This window comes from Anopheles funestus, chromosome 3RL (genome assembly GCF_943734845.2).
Source record: "Anopheles funestus chromosome 3RL, idAnoFuneDA-416_04, whole genome shotgun sequence".
NCBI classification, from domain to species: domain Eukaryota; kingdom Metazoa; phylum Arthropoda; class Insecta; order Diptera; family Culicidae; genus Anopheles; species Anopheles funestus.
Window position 1 is genome coordinate 70,564,787 of NC_064599.1, and position 16,368 is coordinate 70,581,154.

At 45.2% G+C, this 16,368-nt stretch overlaps 2 protein-coding genes across 2 annotated transcripts in view; one reads left to right on the plus strand and one right to left on the minus strand.

Moving 5' to 3' along the window:
- Positions 1-402: 402 nt before the first annotated feature.
- Positions 403-11,605, minus strand: LOC125769784 (uncharacterized). The gene is given in 9 exon segments (XM_049438640.1): positions 403-609; positions 672-2,427; positions 3,205-4,218; positions 5,004-5,950; positions 6,412-8,769; positions 9,243-9,318; positions 9,320-9,989; positions 10,645-10,837; positions 11,128-11,605. Coding segments are annotated over 9 exon segments (7,179 nt in total). The 5' UTR covers positions 11,269-11,605; the 3' UTR covers positions 403-585.
- A 522-nt stretch (positions 11,606-12,127) lies between these two features.
- The window catches only part of LOC125769785 (uncharacterized), a 64,670-nt gene continuing 60,429 nt past the window's right edge, over positions 12,128-16,368 (plus strand). Inside the window, exons 1-2 of the mRNA XM_049438643.1 lie at positions 12,128-12,531; positions 14,065-15,215. Coding sequence (XP_049294600.1) covers positions 15,204-15,215 — 12 coding nt within the window. The 5' untranslated portion in view covers positions 12,128-12,531; positions 14,065-15,203. The remainder of the gene's footprint in view (positions 12,532-14,064; positions 15,216-16,368) is intronic.

Below are 16,368 nucleotides of genomic sequence, written 5' to 3' on the forward strand. Positions count from 1 at the left end.
ATCATCACAAAATTAATTTCTAAGCTTTACTAAGGCTTACAAACAGCCAAAAAAACACTGTGACAATAAAATAATATAAAACAAAATTGTCTTCATGGTTTTCCCTAAATCCAAAAACCTAATATTGAGGTTGAGTTGATAGGAATCAGTTACGGAGACAGTTGTTTCTTGCAGTGGCATTATATGAGAAACACTAGCTCCAATTTCTCGGTTATCATATCGCTGAATATTAAGAATCGATCACATGCACAAGAGGGATTCACTTTCAATGCGTAAACTATTTTATCTCTCGTTTAGTTAACCATTGCAATATTATTTGAAGATGGAATCGCTCTTCTTATGTAGTACAAAAAAATAAAGAAATAAAATCACCAATTTCTCAAGAATATTAAACAAAGCCAATTACATAGTGGAGCCACCTAATAGATGTGCTTATATTATAGTTCGAATTACTAGAATCTGCGTTTCAGAAAGTCTGTGGCGGATATATGAATGCGTGGGTATATTGTTTTCTTTAAATCACCATAATGTTTATAGCCGTACGTGTGCTGCGTGTGCCTGGTACTAAAGAAACCATTGTTTTCTTCAATAGTACGATGAACGGTGTTCCTAAAACAAGCAGCAAAAGTTAAGTAAACCATTTCCAAAACATACTATTTCAATCATCTTACTTCTGTCTGTTCTAAATGTTCATCGGCGACCTCTTCCGATTGCCAATTGTTGTTTATGTTGTTTCCATTGTTTCCTCCACCGGGTGCACCTGACGGTACGGTTCCATTAGTACCACTCGGTCCACCATTCATACCACTGCTGCTGCTTCCATGCATTGGCTGCTGTTGCAATCCTCCCATCCTTGGCTGTGGTCGTCCCTCACTGATCCCGCTGTTAGGACCAGCTTGTTCATCCCCAACCGTGGCTGGTTTCTTCTGCACAACTACAGTCCAGCGATCGTCAAAGTTAGTCCCGGCGTTTGGATGCTCCAGCGTGGAATTTCCTCCACTCGATCCAGCGGCAGTTATATTTCCCGCTGATGTTTCCATATCGCTTGAGCGCACTTGATCCGCTTCGGCCAGATCGTACGTCGTCGAGGAGTACACCGCATTGGCAGAGCTGGAACTGACGACTACCGCCGATTCTAACGGTCGTTGTTCTCCTGCGGCAAACGGCACCATTCCATTACCATTCACGCCACCATCTTGACCGTTCGCATTACCTTCATAAGCAATCGGTGCGGTGCAACTATTTGCTGCTGGCTGTACCTCATCCACATAGGCCGAGTTTTGCTGACTACCGATCGGACCACCAGTAATAGCGTCCTCTTCTTCCTCGCCTTCTTCACCCTCCACGGCAGATGAACGCAGCAGTATGTTGTTTAAAAAGTTTTCCAAATTCGATATAAACTCATCCTTATCGGTACGGTTCCAGCTTTCAAGATGTCGCAAAAAATCCTCCCGGCTAAAGACATCACCCCCACCGACACCTTCGGTTCGTGGTCCACCGTTCAGCTCACCCTGCTGTTCGTCACCTTGCGCCGATAGGAATGAGGCAGCGGCCAGCAGTGAAGCTGCCGGAGACTGTCCCGTGCGCGAATGGTGATGATGGTAATGGTGCTGATGGTGATGATGATGATGATGTTGCTGTCCCGGATCACCACCGACTGGCTGACCGTAATCGACCGGTGCTCCACCAGCGGCATGATTGCATATGACACCCGCAATCTTAAACAGCACCGAATCGTTAATATAATCGACCGAGTTTATCACCGATACGATATCACCCATTATTATGTTAATGATTTCCGAATTGGCCACCGCTATAGGGACAAGTTGTTCTTGGTTGAGTGGTCGGCTTGAGGATAGACGACGTCCAGCACCCGGTGGAGTGTTGGTAGACGTAGATGGGTTCGGTATGGAGGATGTTAAAACTTCTCCACCAGCTGAAGAAGACGGGAGACTCCCTCCTGTCTGTTCTGGTCCATTAGCAGGAATGTAATGATACTGTTGCTGCTGTTGCTGCTGCTGCTGCTGCTGGCGAAGATTCGTGTAGTTTTGAATAACCTCAAACTCAACGGCAGATTCTTCATTTCTGGAATCGCGCGGTGGCGAAGTTCGTGGTTCACTATTTACTATTCCTTCGCCGCCAGCATTGACCCCTTCCGGCATGTTTGACAGTCCAGTGGACGCAAGCAAATTGTTGCTTCCTACATTGTTCACATGGTTCTCCTCCTGGAGTGTTGACTCGATGTACCGGTTGTACAGCTCCTGTATCGATTGCAGCGTGCGCTGCCGTAGTGGATCGGACGAGATCAGCTGCAGCTCACGGAACAGCTGGATGAGAAAGTGGGGCCGAGATTCATTCGCTGTGATGAGATTTTTTACCTCCTGGTAGACGTTTTCTTTGAGTGCTTCGAATAATTTGGAGGTTGACCTACAACGAGCACAATGAAAAATTGTATTAGAACGAGAACGAGATAGGGTTACGAGTAAATATAACGTGAACATTTGACCCAGGTTAAAATTAAATTACTGTTTATAATGAACTGCATATTTTTTTAGGACAAACAGCTTTAAGCAGATTAATATAAACTGCTTTTTAATTGCAATTTCTCTTGAAGATCTGGAAGAAGTTGGCGAAGCAAAACATCTCTTACGAATTCTTCACTATTGGCCAGAGTGAAATTGTATTACGTTATGAGTTCTATAGCAATTCTGACCAAAATTGTCCAAACCAAAGGATCTGTCCTAGGGAGTTGAGCTAGTCTATCTAATCTTCAAATTTGCGCTAGCAACGTCCAATGATGATAAGGACTTACGTCAAATGCTAATAAATGGAGTACGGAAAAACTTTCAAGCCCTTTTCGTATTACCAAGGATCTACTCAAGGGAAAAGGGCTAATCTGACTGCTTTGCCACAAGGACATCGGCTTTTCTCGACAATTCTCGACCTATGCAGGAGTCATCTACAGATAGGTGATCACATCACATGAAGTCGTCTAGAGCAACCTCATTGATGCGAATTCCACTCAAAACACCTGTCGAGATGGTCAAAACTTCCAAAATATTTTACGCCAAAAAATTAGTCTCTGAGGCTTGTTAACAATTTTCTTAACATCTTCTTTTTTCTGAGGAGTTGTTAAGAATTTTCATGGATCTTTTGTAGATTGGTCCACCCTGCATGTGCAGAAACGAACGGAGTTTCACTTACTTGGAATCATGCTGATACGTGCAAGTGGAAGCGAGATTCATATCTCCACCGCCGGACACGTAACATCCGCTGCTTCCTTCCCCACCGGCACCAGCATCCCGGCAGGAGCGCAACGACAGTGGATACTTCTTGTGCCCGCTTGCCTTCGGGTGTGTTTTGTTCGCCAGCCCTAGATTGATCGGATTCGTGTGGAACTGAAGTTCACCAAGATCCAGCGAGTTGGACTGATTCAAGGGTGCATGATGGGTGTGTTGTTGCTGCTGCTGCTGCGGTGGAATTTGTTGCTGCTGATGCTGACCGGAAGGAGTTTGATGTGTTCCGACCATACTTGACGATGGGGGTTGTTGCTGCGGTGTCGACTGTAACAAAGGTTGGTGTGGAAGTGTGTACGGGTGTGTTTGTGTTTGGACAGATCCCGTTCCGACTAGTTGCGTTTGTGAGTGATGCTGTTGGCGAGCGGTTGCAATCGGTGGTTGCGATTGGTAGACTGGCTGCGAATGTCTTGCACCGTGCAACGAATGTCCTCCAAGGTTCGACGACGGAGTTTGCTGCTCTACCTGTACCTGATGCTGCTGACGATGGTGATCTACCACTTGCCCAACACAATCGTCGATCGGTTGTTCCTGATTTGGGTGGTAGCCCAGAATCTGTTGCCCGCCGGATGATTCCATATCCTGATTCGTATTGCTCAGCGAGTTGTTGCGCGTTATGTTGATCGACTGCTGGTACTTGTTGCTCTGGTTGTTCATGTACTGGTTCGAAGCGTTGCTGTTATTGCGCTGCAGCTGATTATTGATCGTATTACAGCCGCTTCCACTACCGTTACCGCTAGCATTTCCAGCACTTCCTCCACTTCCACCAACTCCTATACCACCCGAACCACCACATCCTCCTGTTCCTGCTGCGGATCCTGTTCCGCCTCCACCACTGCCACCTCCAGCGCTGCCACTTTGCGAACAGGATTCTTCGTTGCTTTTGCAGCTATTGCTCGATAGGAGATTTTGTCTTGAGTAGCTACAAAAGAGTGATAAACATACCAAAAATACGTTAGGGGTTTTTTTTAATAAAAAACAATCACAAAAAAACAATAAGAACTAAAAACATATGTTAGTAACAACTTGGAAATGGATTAAATGTAGAGAATGTAAATATGAATTTGAATTACACAGGAAAAACATGAGCATCATCTTAGAACATGATGAAAAATAAATTGATTAATTCCATTCACTCTACAGCACAACTTAACACAACAGTAAGGACACTTGTTATCTGACTTGCCAATACTACACTCACAAGCAAAACAAACGAACAAAAATTGCACACAAACTTACCATGGGTTCGTATCAAAACAGTGCGTATTAGCGGAACTAATTCCCGCTTCCTAAATCTCTACCCTAACTAAGGTCTGCAGCCGTTCGAAACACTTCCCGAATCGCTTTCGCACCATCACGGTGAGCATCATCACACAGATCAACGTATCAAAAAAAGGAATAAGTATCAACAGCAACAAGGTAGGAGAACGGAGAGAGGTGCGAAAAGGAGAGAGATTGGTTTACAAAACAAACAAAAAAACATAAAAAGAAGCACCAAGGATCAATGATATGTGATGACAGGAGGGCATATAAAAAGCGGGGAAGCAAACAAGGCGGCTCATGTATAAATTTAATTCGATCAATGTGCTCCTAAACATCTAACCTTAAGTAAAAGTGACTACCATCTAATCAACGTCTAACTAAACTAATAACATAAAAAATTCTGAAGAAAATGGTACAACAGTTGTCACGAAACTGGGTAGTTACCTTCGGAAGTTATCCCAATAATTATTGGCCCTCACACCCGGCAGCACCTGGTTGTTGAGGGCTTGCGTTTGTTGCTGCTGCTGCTGGGTGGACGTGTCCTGCTGCTGGTTGTACAGATTGTGATTGTTCTGCATGTTTACGTTCGATAGGTTGTTGTTGACCGTGTTGTTTAGGTTGTTGTAATTTTGCCCGAAGCGTAACGAGGACGTGTGCGGCTGGTGGTGTTGATGCTGACCGACCAACGTCGAACCACCCGGTGTCGGTGTGGCCGGTTGTGAACCACTACTGCACAGATTGTTTATCATGTTCGGTGCGATCGAACCGGCACCGTACTCGTTTGCCAGCCCGGTGCCGGTTTCCGTGCCATTCATGATACCACCGGCCGTACCCACCGTACCACCGTTGCCGGACTGATCATCGTAAAGCGCATTGTTAAGCGTGTTAATGTTAAGCGGACGCACACTCGAACGTAACCGGCCCGCATGGGCACCGCTCGGTGGTAAGCCGGCCTGTGCGGGGTTAGTATTGTTACGCTGCACCGTTTGATTCGCCAAACATTGGGTGTTGGGGGGAAGCTGCTGTGGTGATACCATCGGGTGAGTTTGGGGCATCCCTGCTGCAAGCGGACTGTATGGCGGTTGTGTAAAGGATTGCATTGGTTGCTGCTGTTGCTGCTGCTGCTGCTGTAGCAAAACAGCCGATTGTGTGGGATGGGAAGTCGAATGGAGATGGGAGTGAGGGTGATGATAGGGAGAGGATTGCTGCTGCTGATGGGACATCATCGGTTGCTCGGAACGTGCCCGTGTGTATATGCTGCTAGCCGTGGTAGCGACATTCGAGGCGTTCGGTGGTGTTGATTCTGCCCTTATCAACGTGGCGCCCATCTGTGGACCATGGGTTTCGTGTAGCAGCAAGCTGCTGTTGGTGCCGAGTATTCGTTCCTGAAGCTGTAAACGAACGAGCGCAATTAGTAAGGAACCAACTATTAGGAAGGAGATGTACAGCAGTCAGCATGTATGAGGAGCTTGATGCTCAAGAACTCAGAAATATCTTTTAATTATTTCAAATCAATATTCCGACAAATTATGAAGTTACAGCTTCATTCATAAGTTCAATTTTCAAACGCATTTCATAAAATAAACCTTTTGCATGTCGGCATATTAAGGCAATGAGTTCACAGGTCTCCGAAAAATTCTGGGTAGAGAATTGAAAAAAACTTGTGTTTGAGGAAAATGTGTTTGAAGCATATTAAGCGTTTTTGCTAGGGATGAAATCTTTGAATAATTTTGTTATTTGTCGGTAAATTGATATGAAATTTTGACCAGCTGTTCTTCGATTTAAATCATGCCTTCACAAACATGCTGAATTTATATCTCTCTTAAAGAAAATTTGCATTTTTTTCGCTTACCAGCAGCACGGCATTGTTGAGATTATTAATTTCACGTTGTTGAATCCACAGCAGCTGATTGCACTGTGTGATCGAGTTCATCAGCATCTGTTGCGTTTGCATGATGTGTTGAAATACGATCGGATCGGGCGGTGTGTTCGGGGTGGCAGCATGCGGTGGCAACAAATTTGCCGCCACACCATACGGACCACCGCCCGTGCTCCAGCTGCTACCGTACGCCCCGACACCTCCGCCGCCCACATACCCGGCAGCGGCTCCATGGTGCGAAAGATCATGCATTCCCGGCCCGTACGGCAGTCCGTAGTGTGGACTGTGCGGGCCCGTATTCGAGCTGGACAGTCCCCCAGCACCACCGCTCGTGCCGAACACTGGCCACGGTGAAGATCCACGATGATCACGCCCAACAGGACCGGCGCCAACACCACCACCACCTCCACCACCACCAACCGGAGCACCATCGGCATCAAGATCGCTTCGCTTCAACCGATACCGATCGGCCGCCGCATTGCGATTGCAAATGTCGGGCATCGGAGGTGGAAAACTGCGCGTACTGCTCGACTGGTAGCTGGCCGATTCTAGCTGCGCATGGGCAAATATGTCCGACGTAACGCCCGAGTCGGCGGAGTTCGTTTTCGAATCGTTGGTCGCATTGCTACCGGCCGTATTGTTCTGCAGCGAACCGCTAATGGCTGATGGGGCCGGCGCTGGTGGAATGGTCACGTGTGCCGATGGTGTACCACGGTGATGTGATCCGGCACCGCCACTGCACGATTCAACCGACGATGAAACGACCGACGATGGTCCGGTTGCCTTCGGGAGTGGTGTAACCTGCTGCTCATGGGCACCCTCAACAACCGCGGCACGAGAAAGTTCCGTGTTTTTCTTTATGCTTTGCGTCATCTTTTCAATGCGCTCGAGCTCCCGTTTCTTCTGCTCCAGTTCGGCCTTTAGCTCCATCTGCTGACGCTCTTTCGGTCCCGCTGGGACACGCCCGCTCGGACCGGCCATCGACACAAACGAGGCGACGTGATTGGTAAGCTTTTCGCTCGCCTGATTCTGCGCCTGTTGCTGCAGTTCCATCACATTGTTTCGCCGCTTGTGCAGATCGTTCCGTGCGTGCTTTAAACGATCGCGTTCGGCTGCAATCGATTTTGCCTGTTCGCGCAAATCCTGCGTCATTGCTTGCAGTGCTTCGACACGTTTGTTCAGATGCTCCCGCTCCTGGTGTGACATTTCGCTACCGTCCGCATCGTTCGGGATTGTCGTACCGTTGGGCAGCAGCGTGATCGGTGCGGAACTCATCGAACGCGAACGGCTTCTGCTGGAACGCTGCTGTTGCTGCTGCTGCTGCATGGCAATCGCTGCGGCACCCTCGTCATCCTCATCATCGCCTTCCTCTTCATCTTCCGGTGCATCCTCCTCCTCGTACTCATCTTCCTCATCAATCGATTCCTGACCCGTTTTCATCTCGATCAGCTTCACCGTATCCATCATCTCTTTCAAACGGCGCAACTGCGATTTCATCGCATTAATTTCATTAATCTTTTCGCTCAACATATCGGCCGTCCCGGTTAGTACGGCCGCTTCCTCTTCGTTTAGCGGGCCTTCATCTTCATCCTCATCCACCGCTGTGGACTGTACACCATTGTTGCGCTGTTCCTCACCGACCGGCCGGTGCGCTGGTACGGACATACCTTCAACGGTGGCTACCGGATTTACCGCACCACCACTGCTCGTACCCTCCATCGTGCTACCGCCACCGTTGAGAAATATTTTCGTCGCATTCCTTGCGTCCGCTGCCGTTGCCGGTGCGTGCGTCAATTCGATCGGTACATTCCGCGGTTCCGGTCCCGCCTCACCGTCAAACTGTCGATTCGCGTCCAAATTCATACTCTGCAGCTCCGACACGAGATTATGCATTTGGCTCTTCTTGTCACGCAATTCCTGAAACTTCTGCTGCAACATTGCCTGATCGGCCAACACATCCGTATCGTTGTCCGGGCCCAGCATGTTGCTCAGCTCTTGCTGGTTCTGTATGAAGGTGGAAAGTACGCGCATCCGTTCCATAATGCTTCCGATACCGTCCTGCACCTGTTCCACCGTTTGGAACGATTCTATCGGTGGCGCTACGCTGGCGGTGTGCATTTGCCGAATCGATTCCATCTCCTGCAGCTGCTGGCGGGCCGCTTGCTGTAGGCGAAGCAGATGTGCTTGCTGTTCTTTCAGGGCTTGCATATTTTTGGATTGCGACTCCATACGGTAGCGTAGTTCGTCGCAGGACGCAGACGGTGGGACGGGTGTGGTCGATTGGTTTGTGCTGATGCTTTGCACTGACTGGGGCCGTGGACCACCGTTAAGCTGAAACATTAAGTGTAGTACAGATTAATATTAGATTCATTCTCATTCATTTAGCGTTATCAACATCGAATAAGGTAAGTAAGGAGGAGAATTGTTACAATAAACTTTCTGTTTATAAAGATTTGTTTGCCACCTTGATATGGGGTTTAAGTAAAGAATGATTGAGCACAGCTTATTTAACAAAAAAGCGGTACATGCTGTTAAACAAACAAATTTACAACAAATTGTGACATTAAACCTTATCGTTAAGTAGTCGTCAAGTTTCACACGAATGGACCGATATCAAATCCCTTCTGGATCGATCATTCATACGCAGTTTTAGAAAAATGAAAGCCAGAAATGGGAGGCTACAAGACATCCGACGTTTGTAGTGCCACAAAGTGTAAAGCATATTAGCAGGGCAGTTGCACAGTTCCACGCGCGAAACATAAAACAAAACGAGACAAACAACTGGATTTAACAGATAAACGCACCTCCGCGTCGGAGTGCCGGACGTCCTCCAGCGTGGCGGAATTAATCGGCACAAAGTAACAACTCTCGTCTCCCATACTTCCTTTCCGTGTTGCTGTCGCCACTCACGTTATCAATTTGGACCGATGAGATCAGGTTTGTGGTTAGCTTGATGTACTCCTGTATCTGGTTCAGCGTATCCTCGACCGTGCCGCTGGTAGCGTTAAACGGTAAGGTAGCGGATCCGTAACGCGATCCGGACGAGGTCGATGGCACGGCTGCAGCTGCGAGTAAGTGATGAGATTGTTGCTGCTGCTGCTGTTGCTGCTGGTGGTGGTTAGAGTTTTTGTTTAAGTTCAACTGATTTTGAGAGGCACCATCCGGCACACGGTAGCTTAACGGTGAGGAAGTCGAACGTGTTTGTCCCGCTTGGTTTTGTTGCTGCTGCTGCTGCAGAAGCAGTAGAGGGTTTAGAATGTGTTGCTGTTTCGGTACAACTCCGGTGACGGTTGAAGCACCGGAACCACTGTGCAGGAGATTGTTAATGCTGTGCGTGGATCCGACCGCAACTCCACTGCTACTCGCTGAAGCACCCTCGTTTAGGCGGAAAGTTTGCTGCAGGGCAGAGTTGGGAGTTGTAGGAATTACCACACCGACTGCAGTGTTGTGCGGTTCGCTCTGTTCTCCGCCGGTTCCCTCGTTCAGCAGATTTCGTCGCACGATCGGTCGTACCGGTATGTAGCGGCTGTTATCTTGCAGCGACAGATTATCTGCAACGAGAGCAGTATAAATATAGAAAACAGTTTTTCAGTACAGTTGGAAAAAGAAGAAAGATTTATCTTTTGCTTCAAAAATACATCTGTATAATGATAACAATGAAACGGTCGTGATAAGTGGAAAAAAGCAGCTACTGAATGAGCTGATTCACACACTGGTAATGTGGCTGGCTAAAGATACTAAATCTTTTTTACCCGCCCGCTTAAGCGTACGATCATCCTCAAACGCACCAAGCCAGCACCCGGCTGGTGAAGGCCACCCAGACGTGTGTTTTCGGTAGGCGGGTGCGTTACACACCTTGACGCAAGTAAAACGACGCTAAATTTAGATCATAAACTGGGGGTTTGCATTGCACGTTTTGGTCGAAATTTGGATATGTGGAAATGTGCCTTCAATTGGTCGGGGTGGAATGATTCCGATTTCCGCTAGCAGCTTCCAAATCGATAAAACCAGGTAGGGCTGGTGATGGTGATGATTTGAGCGCCGTGTTTGTCATTCAATTTATATGAGAAGTATTTTTGTCCCAGAATGACGCAGAACGGACACAAGACCGCATCGAGCATGGAACATTGTGGAAGAAATGCTTCAAATGCTAGAGAAAACAGAATTCGGATAATTTCACTTTACTCAGCACACGTCTTTACTTACCGATTTCGTAACAGGTGCCTTCACCTGGTGTCCGATTGTTGCGGGGTTTCAGAAGAATATTCTGCCCTTGCTGCTGGCCACTTGTCGATGGTTGTTGTGCGCCACTGAAATGCGGCTGCTGCTGTTGTTGCTGGGAATTGTTGTTCGGGACCACCGATGATGCGCCGGAAACGTTTGCCCAATCGACCAGTACCTTTAGAAGTAAAAACACTGTCACTAATGCGATCAAACAGAGAAGCACGCCACCGATGATCATTGGCCGTCAAAGTCACGTCGTTCGTTGCCGATTTGCCACAAACTGTGGTGACTGGCATGATCGGGCCCGTACGCTCTCAAGCTCTCACTCGATGCGGGATGTGCGCGAAAATCTGGCCCTTTTCCGTTCTATAATTAACCTGCCGATTTTCCCCGACGCTTTCCGATGCCCATCCGTGTGTGTGGGTGCGCATTCGTAAACTGTATCGCCTTACATCGGAAACTTACATTTAGCTGCTGCTGGAGCTGATCCCTTCGGGTTGGTGCAACGATTTCCTGTGGAACGGAATTTTTCTTCGAAGATTTCGACTTGGGCTTGGTACCCGTCTGCCGGTTATTATTCTGATTGTTGCTCGAACCCGGTGCCATTTTTGAGCTGCGGTGAACAACGCTGGAAACACAACTAGATGCTGCTTCAACAAATTTTCACTTCCGAAATGTACCCCTGGAAGACATCTTAGGAGCGGTCAGACAGGTGAACTTGAAAACACTTTCTGTTCGATTCGTTAACGTTAAAACATACGCAAATCAAGTACGAACTCCACCGGAAAGGTTTAATACACAAATTTACAATCCTTTCGGACGGTTTTTGGACGAAACAAGCAATAATTTAACGTGTTTAACCACAGGTAGGCGTTTTGTTTTCTCCAGACTTGAGAGGTTTTATGCTTTTCTTTCGGTTTGTGTTGACATTTACGTTGACAGGCGCACCATTTGACATTAAAGCCCAAGGTGTAAACAACCTCAAGGGTTGCTATTTTGAAAATGCTTTTTTACAATCAGCTGTTTGTGAATTTTATTATTTTATTTTTTTTTACTACAAATAATGCAGTAATGAAAGAACTGATTTTTTTTTGTCAAACACACATGGTATTTTGAAGTGACATAAAATATTTGCATATAATTCACAATGTGTTAAACTATCTCACTATTATGAGCAGAATTTCCCACCAAAGTGAAGTGAGAAAAGAGATATCTCATTTCGGCTAGACCGTTCTGCCGCGAAAAAGAGCGAGATGGAACGAAAATTCTCTCCGAAAGCTTATACCGTGAGATCAGCGTGAGCGAGCATATTAGTCAACGGTCTATGCAACTTAATTTACGAAGGCACGCAATGGCAAATAAATAAACAATCGAAAAATAGCGCAGCATTAACAACGTTCTATTAAAACATGTATATTTTAAAGAAAACAAAATTAAAGTTATTTAAAAATTGCATCAAAACGCACGTGCGTTATTTGCATGGGGCCATAACATTTTTAAACCTAGTGAGCCGTGAGCAGTTGAGACCGATCTAGATACGCCTTAATGTCGTGAGATTTCGGCTCGCACACGCGTTGAGTTTTGTCTGGCGGAAGCAGCACATCAGCTTTTTTCTCTCGCAACACTCGGAGCGAACGGACGTGCTGCTTGGTGCGTCCGCGCTTGTATCAAAAGTGGTTTTGTATTAAACTCTACGTAACGCAATTATTCGAAAAAGCAAAAAAAAAAACAGTTTAATCACAAAGTAATAATTAAACAAAAATTTGTTAGCAAAAGCAAAATTTGCGTTGGTGCCGGGTCGCGTTTGTGCATTTGTGGGAAAAAAAAGTGCGTTCGTGTTTTGGAGTGAAGTCCGAAAGGCCTACAAGGGTAAGCTAGAAGAGAAGTTCTTCGGGGGTGTGTGTGTGGAAAAGGGGTGAAGGTGCAGGGTGTGGGACATTAAGCATTAGAGAAAAAAAACAAGATCCCACTCTTCCCACCCTCACCGACGAACGATGTGTAACGTCATTTAACATAGCTGAGAGCGAGAAAAACAAGTGAGAATAGGGAAAGTGAGAGTGAGAAAGATAGAGCGAATGGCAGATTCAAAACCCCGACCTAAAATTGCCATCGGTGCGAATGGGAAGGAAGATGTGTAATAAAAGCATTATGTTGAACGCACATAAATGCATACGTGGGGAGGGGGTAGCCATACAGTGTGCAGTTATTGTTGTTTTTTCCCTTTTATTCGGTGCAATTTGCTCTCTATATATTTTTTTTTCTCGTGTATGCAACCAACAGAAATAAAAGGAGGATGGCATTCTGATTAATGAAGTGAAGTGTGATTATATTGCCGGTGTGTTGCTCACTGTGAGGGGGAGGGGGAGAAATACTTAACCTTGTGCTGTTGTTTTTCTTCTTATCAATTAACGTTTTTTTTCGATTTTTGTGCAATTTTTCATCATGCTAATCGCTTCCAATCTTGGCAGTACGGGGTGCATTTATCATCTTAATGTTTTACATATGAGACGGAGATGAAACGCGTATTTTATGTGTGACGTGTGAGCAAAAATTGTCTTTCTTGTTTCACCTCACGTATAGTGAGCCGCAGTATATAATGCGATAATCTCGAGAAACAATTTGAGTGTGAATTATTTCCGACAACAGTGTTCTTCATGCGTAGACCTGTGTCTCTGTGTGTGTGTGTGTATTTGAATGTTTTGTCACGAAATAAAATTTCTTTTGTTCCTGTCGAATGTTCAATGATTTTTTTTATTAGTGAACATTTGCTGGCCTACGTGTGTGTGTGTGCAGTATGTATGTGAATAAGTAATAAACGATTGCATACAATGTATATGTTTCCTTCCCCCTCTCCCCAACCCCGGTTGAATCCGTCGTTTGTCCCCCTTGACTGCTTAAATATTCATTTAGAGCCACGCAAACTCACACAAACTCATGGCCTACGTCGTTTCACTCTTTCCTGCTGCGTAAAGGCGAGTGTGTGTCGTTTTTTTTGTCGTTATTGTGTTGCCTCGGTAACGTTCAAATAGCAAAACAACGCACAAATTTTAGTTGAAATTTAAGTGATCGAGTGTTCAGTTTACAATGTGTTTTGCACGAACTCTACTGCATTCAGCTTTTCATGTGTTAATGGAGTTAATGACAAATAGGACAAAAAAAAACGCGAACAAAAGTTTAAATGAAACAATAAAAAAGTGTTAAATATGAAAAACAATCAAATTCCACTTAACATCGTCGCAAGAGACTGTGTATACGTGTATTCATAGAAGTAATATAATTCTTCTCACACATAAACCATATAAATACACAATATACCCATTGGGCATGACAATTAACGCTCTAAATATGCAGACAGAAAATTATCTTCCTAATTAATGATTTTCTTTTCCCTCCCTTTAATAGAACCTTCTGTCCTGACGTGTGTGGTCGGTGCTGTGTGCGTGGCAAGCGAGTTTTTTTTTCTTAATTCATTGTAAAAAAAGAGAAATTACGCTGTTTGTTTGTGAAGAAGAAAAAAAAATCAATCAAGTGTGCAATAATCTATAGCAAAAGCTGTCTGCCGCCGCTTTTAACGGAATGGAATACGGCTAGTTCAGTTGTTTCTTACGCCGTGTGAAGCAGAAGTGTGTATGTGTGTGTCTATGTATGTGTGTGTTTGTATTCCTTCCCCCAAAGGGAGATGTGATGTTGTTGGAAAAATTAATGAGATAAATTGAGAAAAAAAAGAAGTAAAATTAAATAGTCATTAAATGTCTCATTTGTGAGTGTTTCCGTCGCTAACGAATTTACACCCGTCGATCGTCGTCGTCGAATAGTGGTTTTTGCTGCCGGCCGTTAGTGTGGTATTATGGTGATAAGGTGGGGGTGTGTTTCCCGCATTTACAAAACGAGTGCATTGTTGCTTTTTTTTCGCCCATTAATCGAAAAATCGGGCTCAGCATCCCGTGAGCAGCTCGCATTGTCATCTCTCACCTTTCGTGAAAAGCCGGCTGTCGGAACGACATATTCATCGTGAATTGTTCCGTTTAACCACAAAAAAAAAGTTAAATAAAGAGAAAAAAACAGGAATCTACCCCTTCACTTCCACTCGCGCGCATTATAAAGGCCGGTTTTTTCGGGTTTTTTGTTAATGTAAATGGAGAAACTCGCTCACTGTGCGTGAGCGGTTCCATCTTCTCACTGGCTCAACGCGCTCACACATAGCGAAATTCCATTATTAGTGATTCTCTCACTCTCACTGAAACGGCGAATTAAAGTTGTTTTTGTTGTTGTTGTTGCAAGTACTAAGAAAAATAAAAGACTTGAAGGCTAGCGAGAGAAAAAAAAAACGGCAAAACGCGCATCAACATCATCCTCATCATCAACAAAACGTCCAGTCTGCTCTCGTCCCAGCAAACGTTCGGTTTCGGGTCAGGTGGAACATAACATCATCAATATTGAAACGGTGAACACCGTATAACGAATACAACGGCGGCAGAGCATCATCATCATCAACGGGGGAAAGCAAAGGCAATCCCAGCATCATCAGAAGCGGCCCGATTATGGATATCAGGGTGAGTTGTTTAAATGACAGCTTTGACATTTTTAAGGGCCGTTTGCATGAATGAAGGGATGAAAGGGAACAGTGTAATGGGCGGGGAGAGGGGGGTTTTGTATTAAAGCAAGAGCGATAAGAGGCACTCGCTGGGTGTGTTGGGTGATAAAGGTTGAAAATTTTCCGGGAAATTATAAAAAAATAAACAACTCAGAAAAGTTCATCCGCAATTTCGCGTTTCGACAAAATGTGAAACAGAGGCTCGATTATTCAATTAAATGTGTGTGCGTGTGCGTTTATTTCGTTTTCATTTTAACACATTTCATTTTCCGGTGAGCACAATTTTTAATGGCATTGTTTGTAAATGTCATTAATCGGTTGTGTTTCACCCGGTTGTGTGGAAAATTAATAATAAATTAGTGTGCGTAAAAGAAATCCATTTTTATGCATCTGAATATGCATTCAAATGTTTTGTTATCGGCAACAATTGATAGAAATCCATGCACGAACTGCATCATTGCAATTCAAAGAAACAATCCCAGCCAGTGATATATGGCCCTATTTCGCATTTACACACAAACACGTTCTTCTTCTCGGTATGTAAACAAACCGTCGCTTGCTTAACAATATTGTTTTCGAAGGAAAAATAGCACGTGATGTGACGCAGCAGGCATTGATTTCGTGCGTATTTGCAACACCGCTGGTTCACTAAACCAGTCGGTAACCAAGGGAAACGTGAAGGAAAAACAATCAACGAACAACGACAAAGGGAATGGTTCCAGTTTTTGAGAAGATAATTTCATGTTAATTTCTTTTCCTGGCCCGATTAACCTGCGCATTTTGTGCTTCATCTCTCCTTTACGCCACCACACGCACACACACGCACACACACATACACACATTGTTGATAACGCCAACGTTTGCTCGCGCATCGTAAGTCACTTTGTTTCTTATCAATTCGTTGTGCGTTGTGGATCGCGTGCAAAGTGTGTGGACGCTACTTTACACTTGCTTTTGTTCGGTTGAGTTGTGTTTTTGTGTGCATTTTTGTTTTGGTTTGCTTTTTTTTCTCTTCCATCGCCTAACTCTATACCTCTTATCAAATTGACGGGTTACACGCGGGTCAGCGCATGAAAGTTGAAATTTCATCACACACAAAGGTTTTTCAGCTG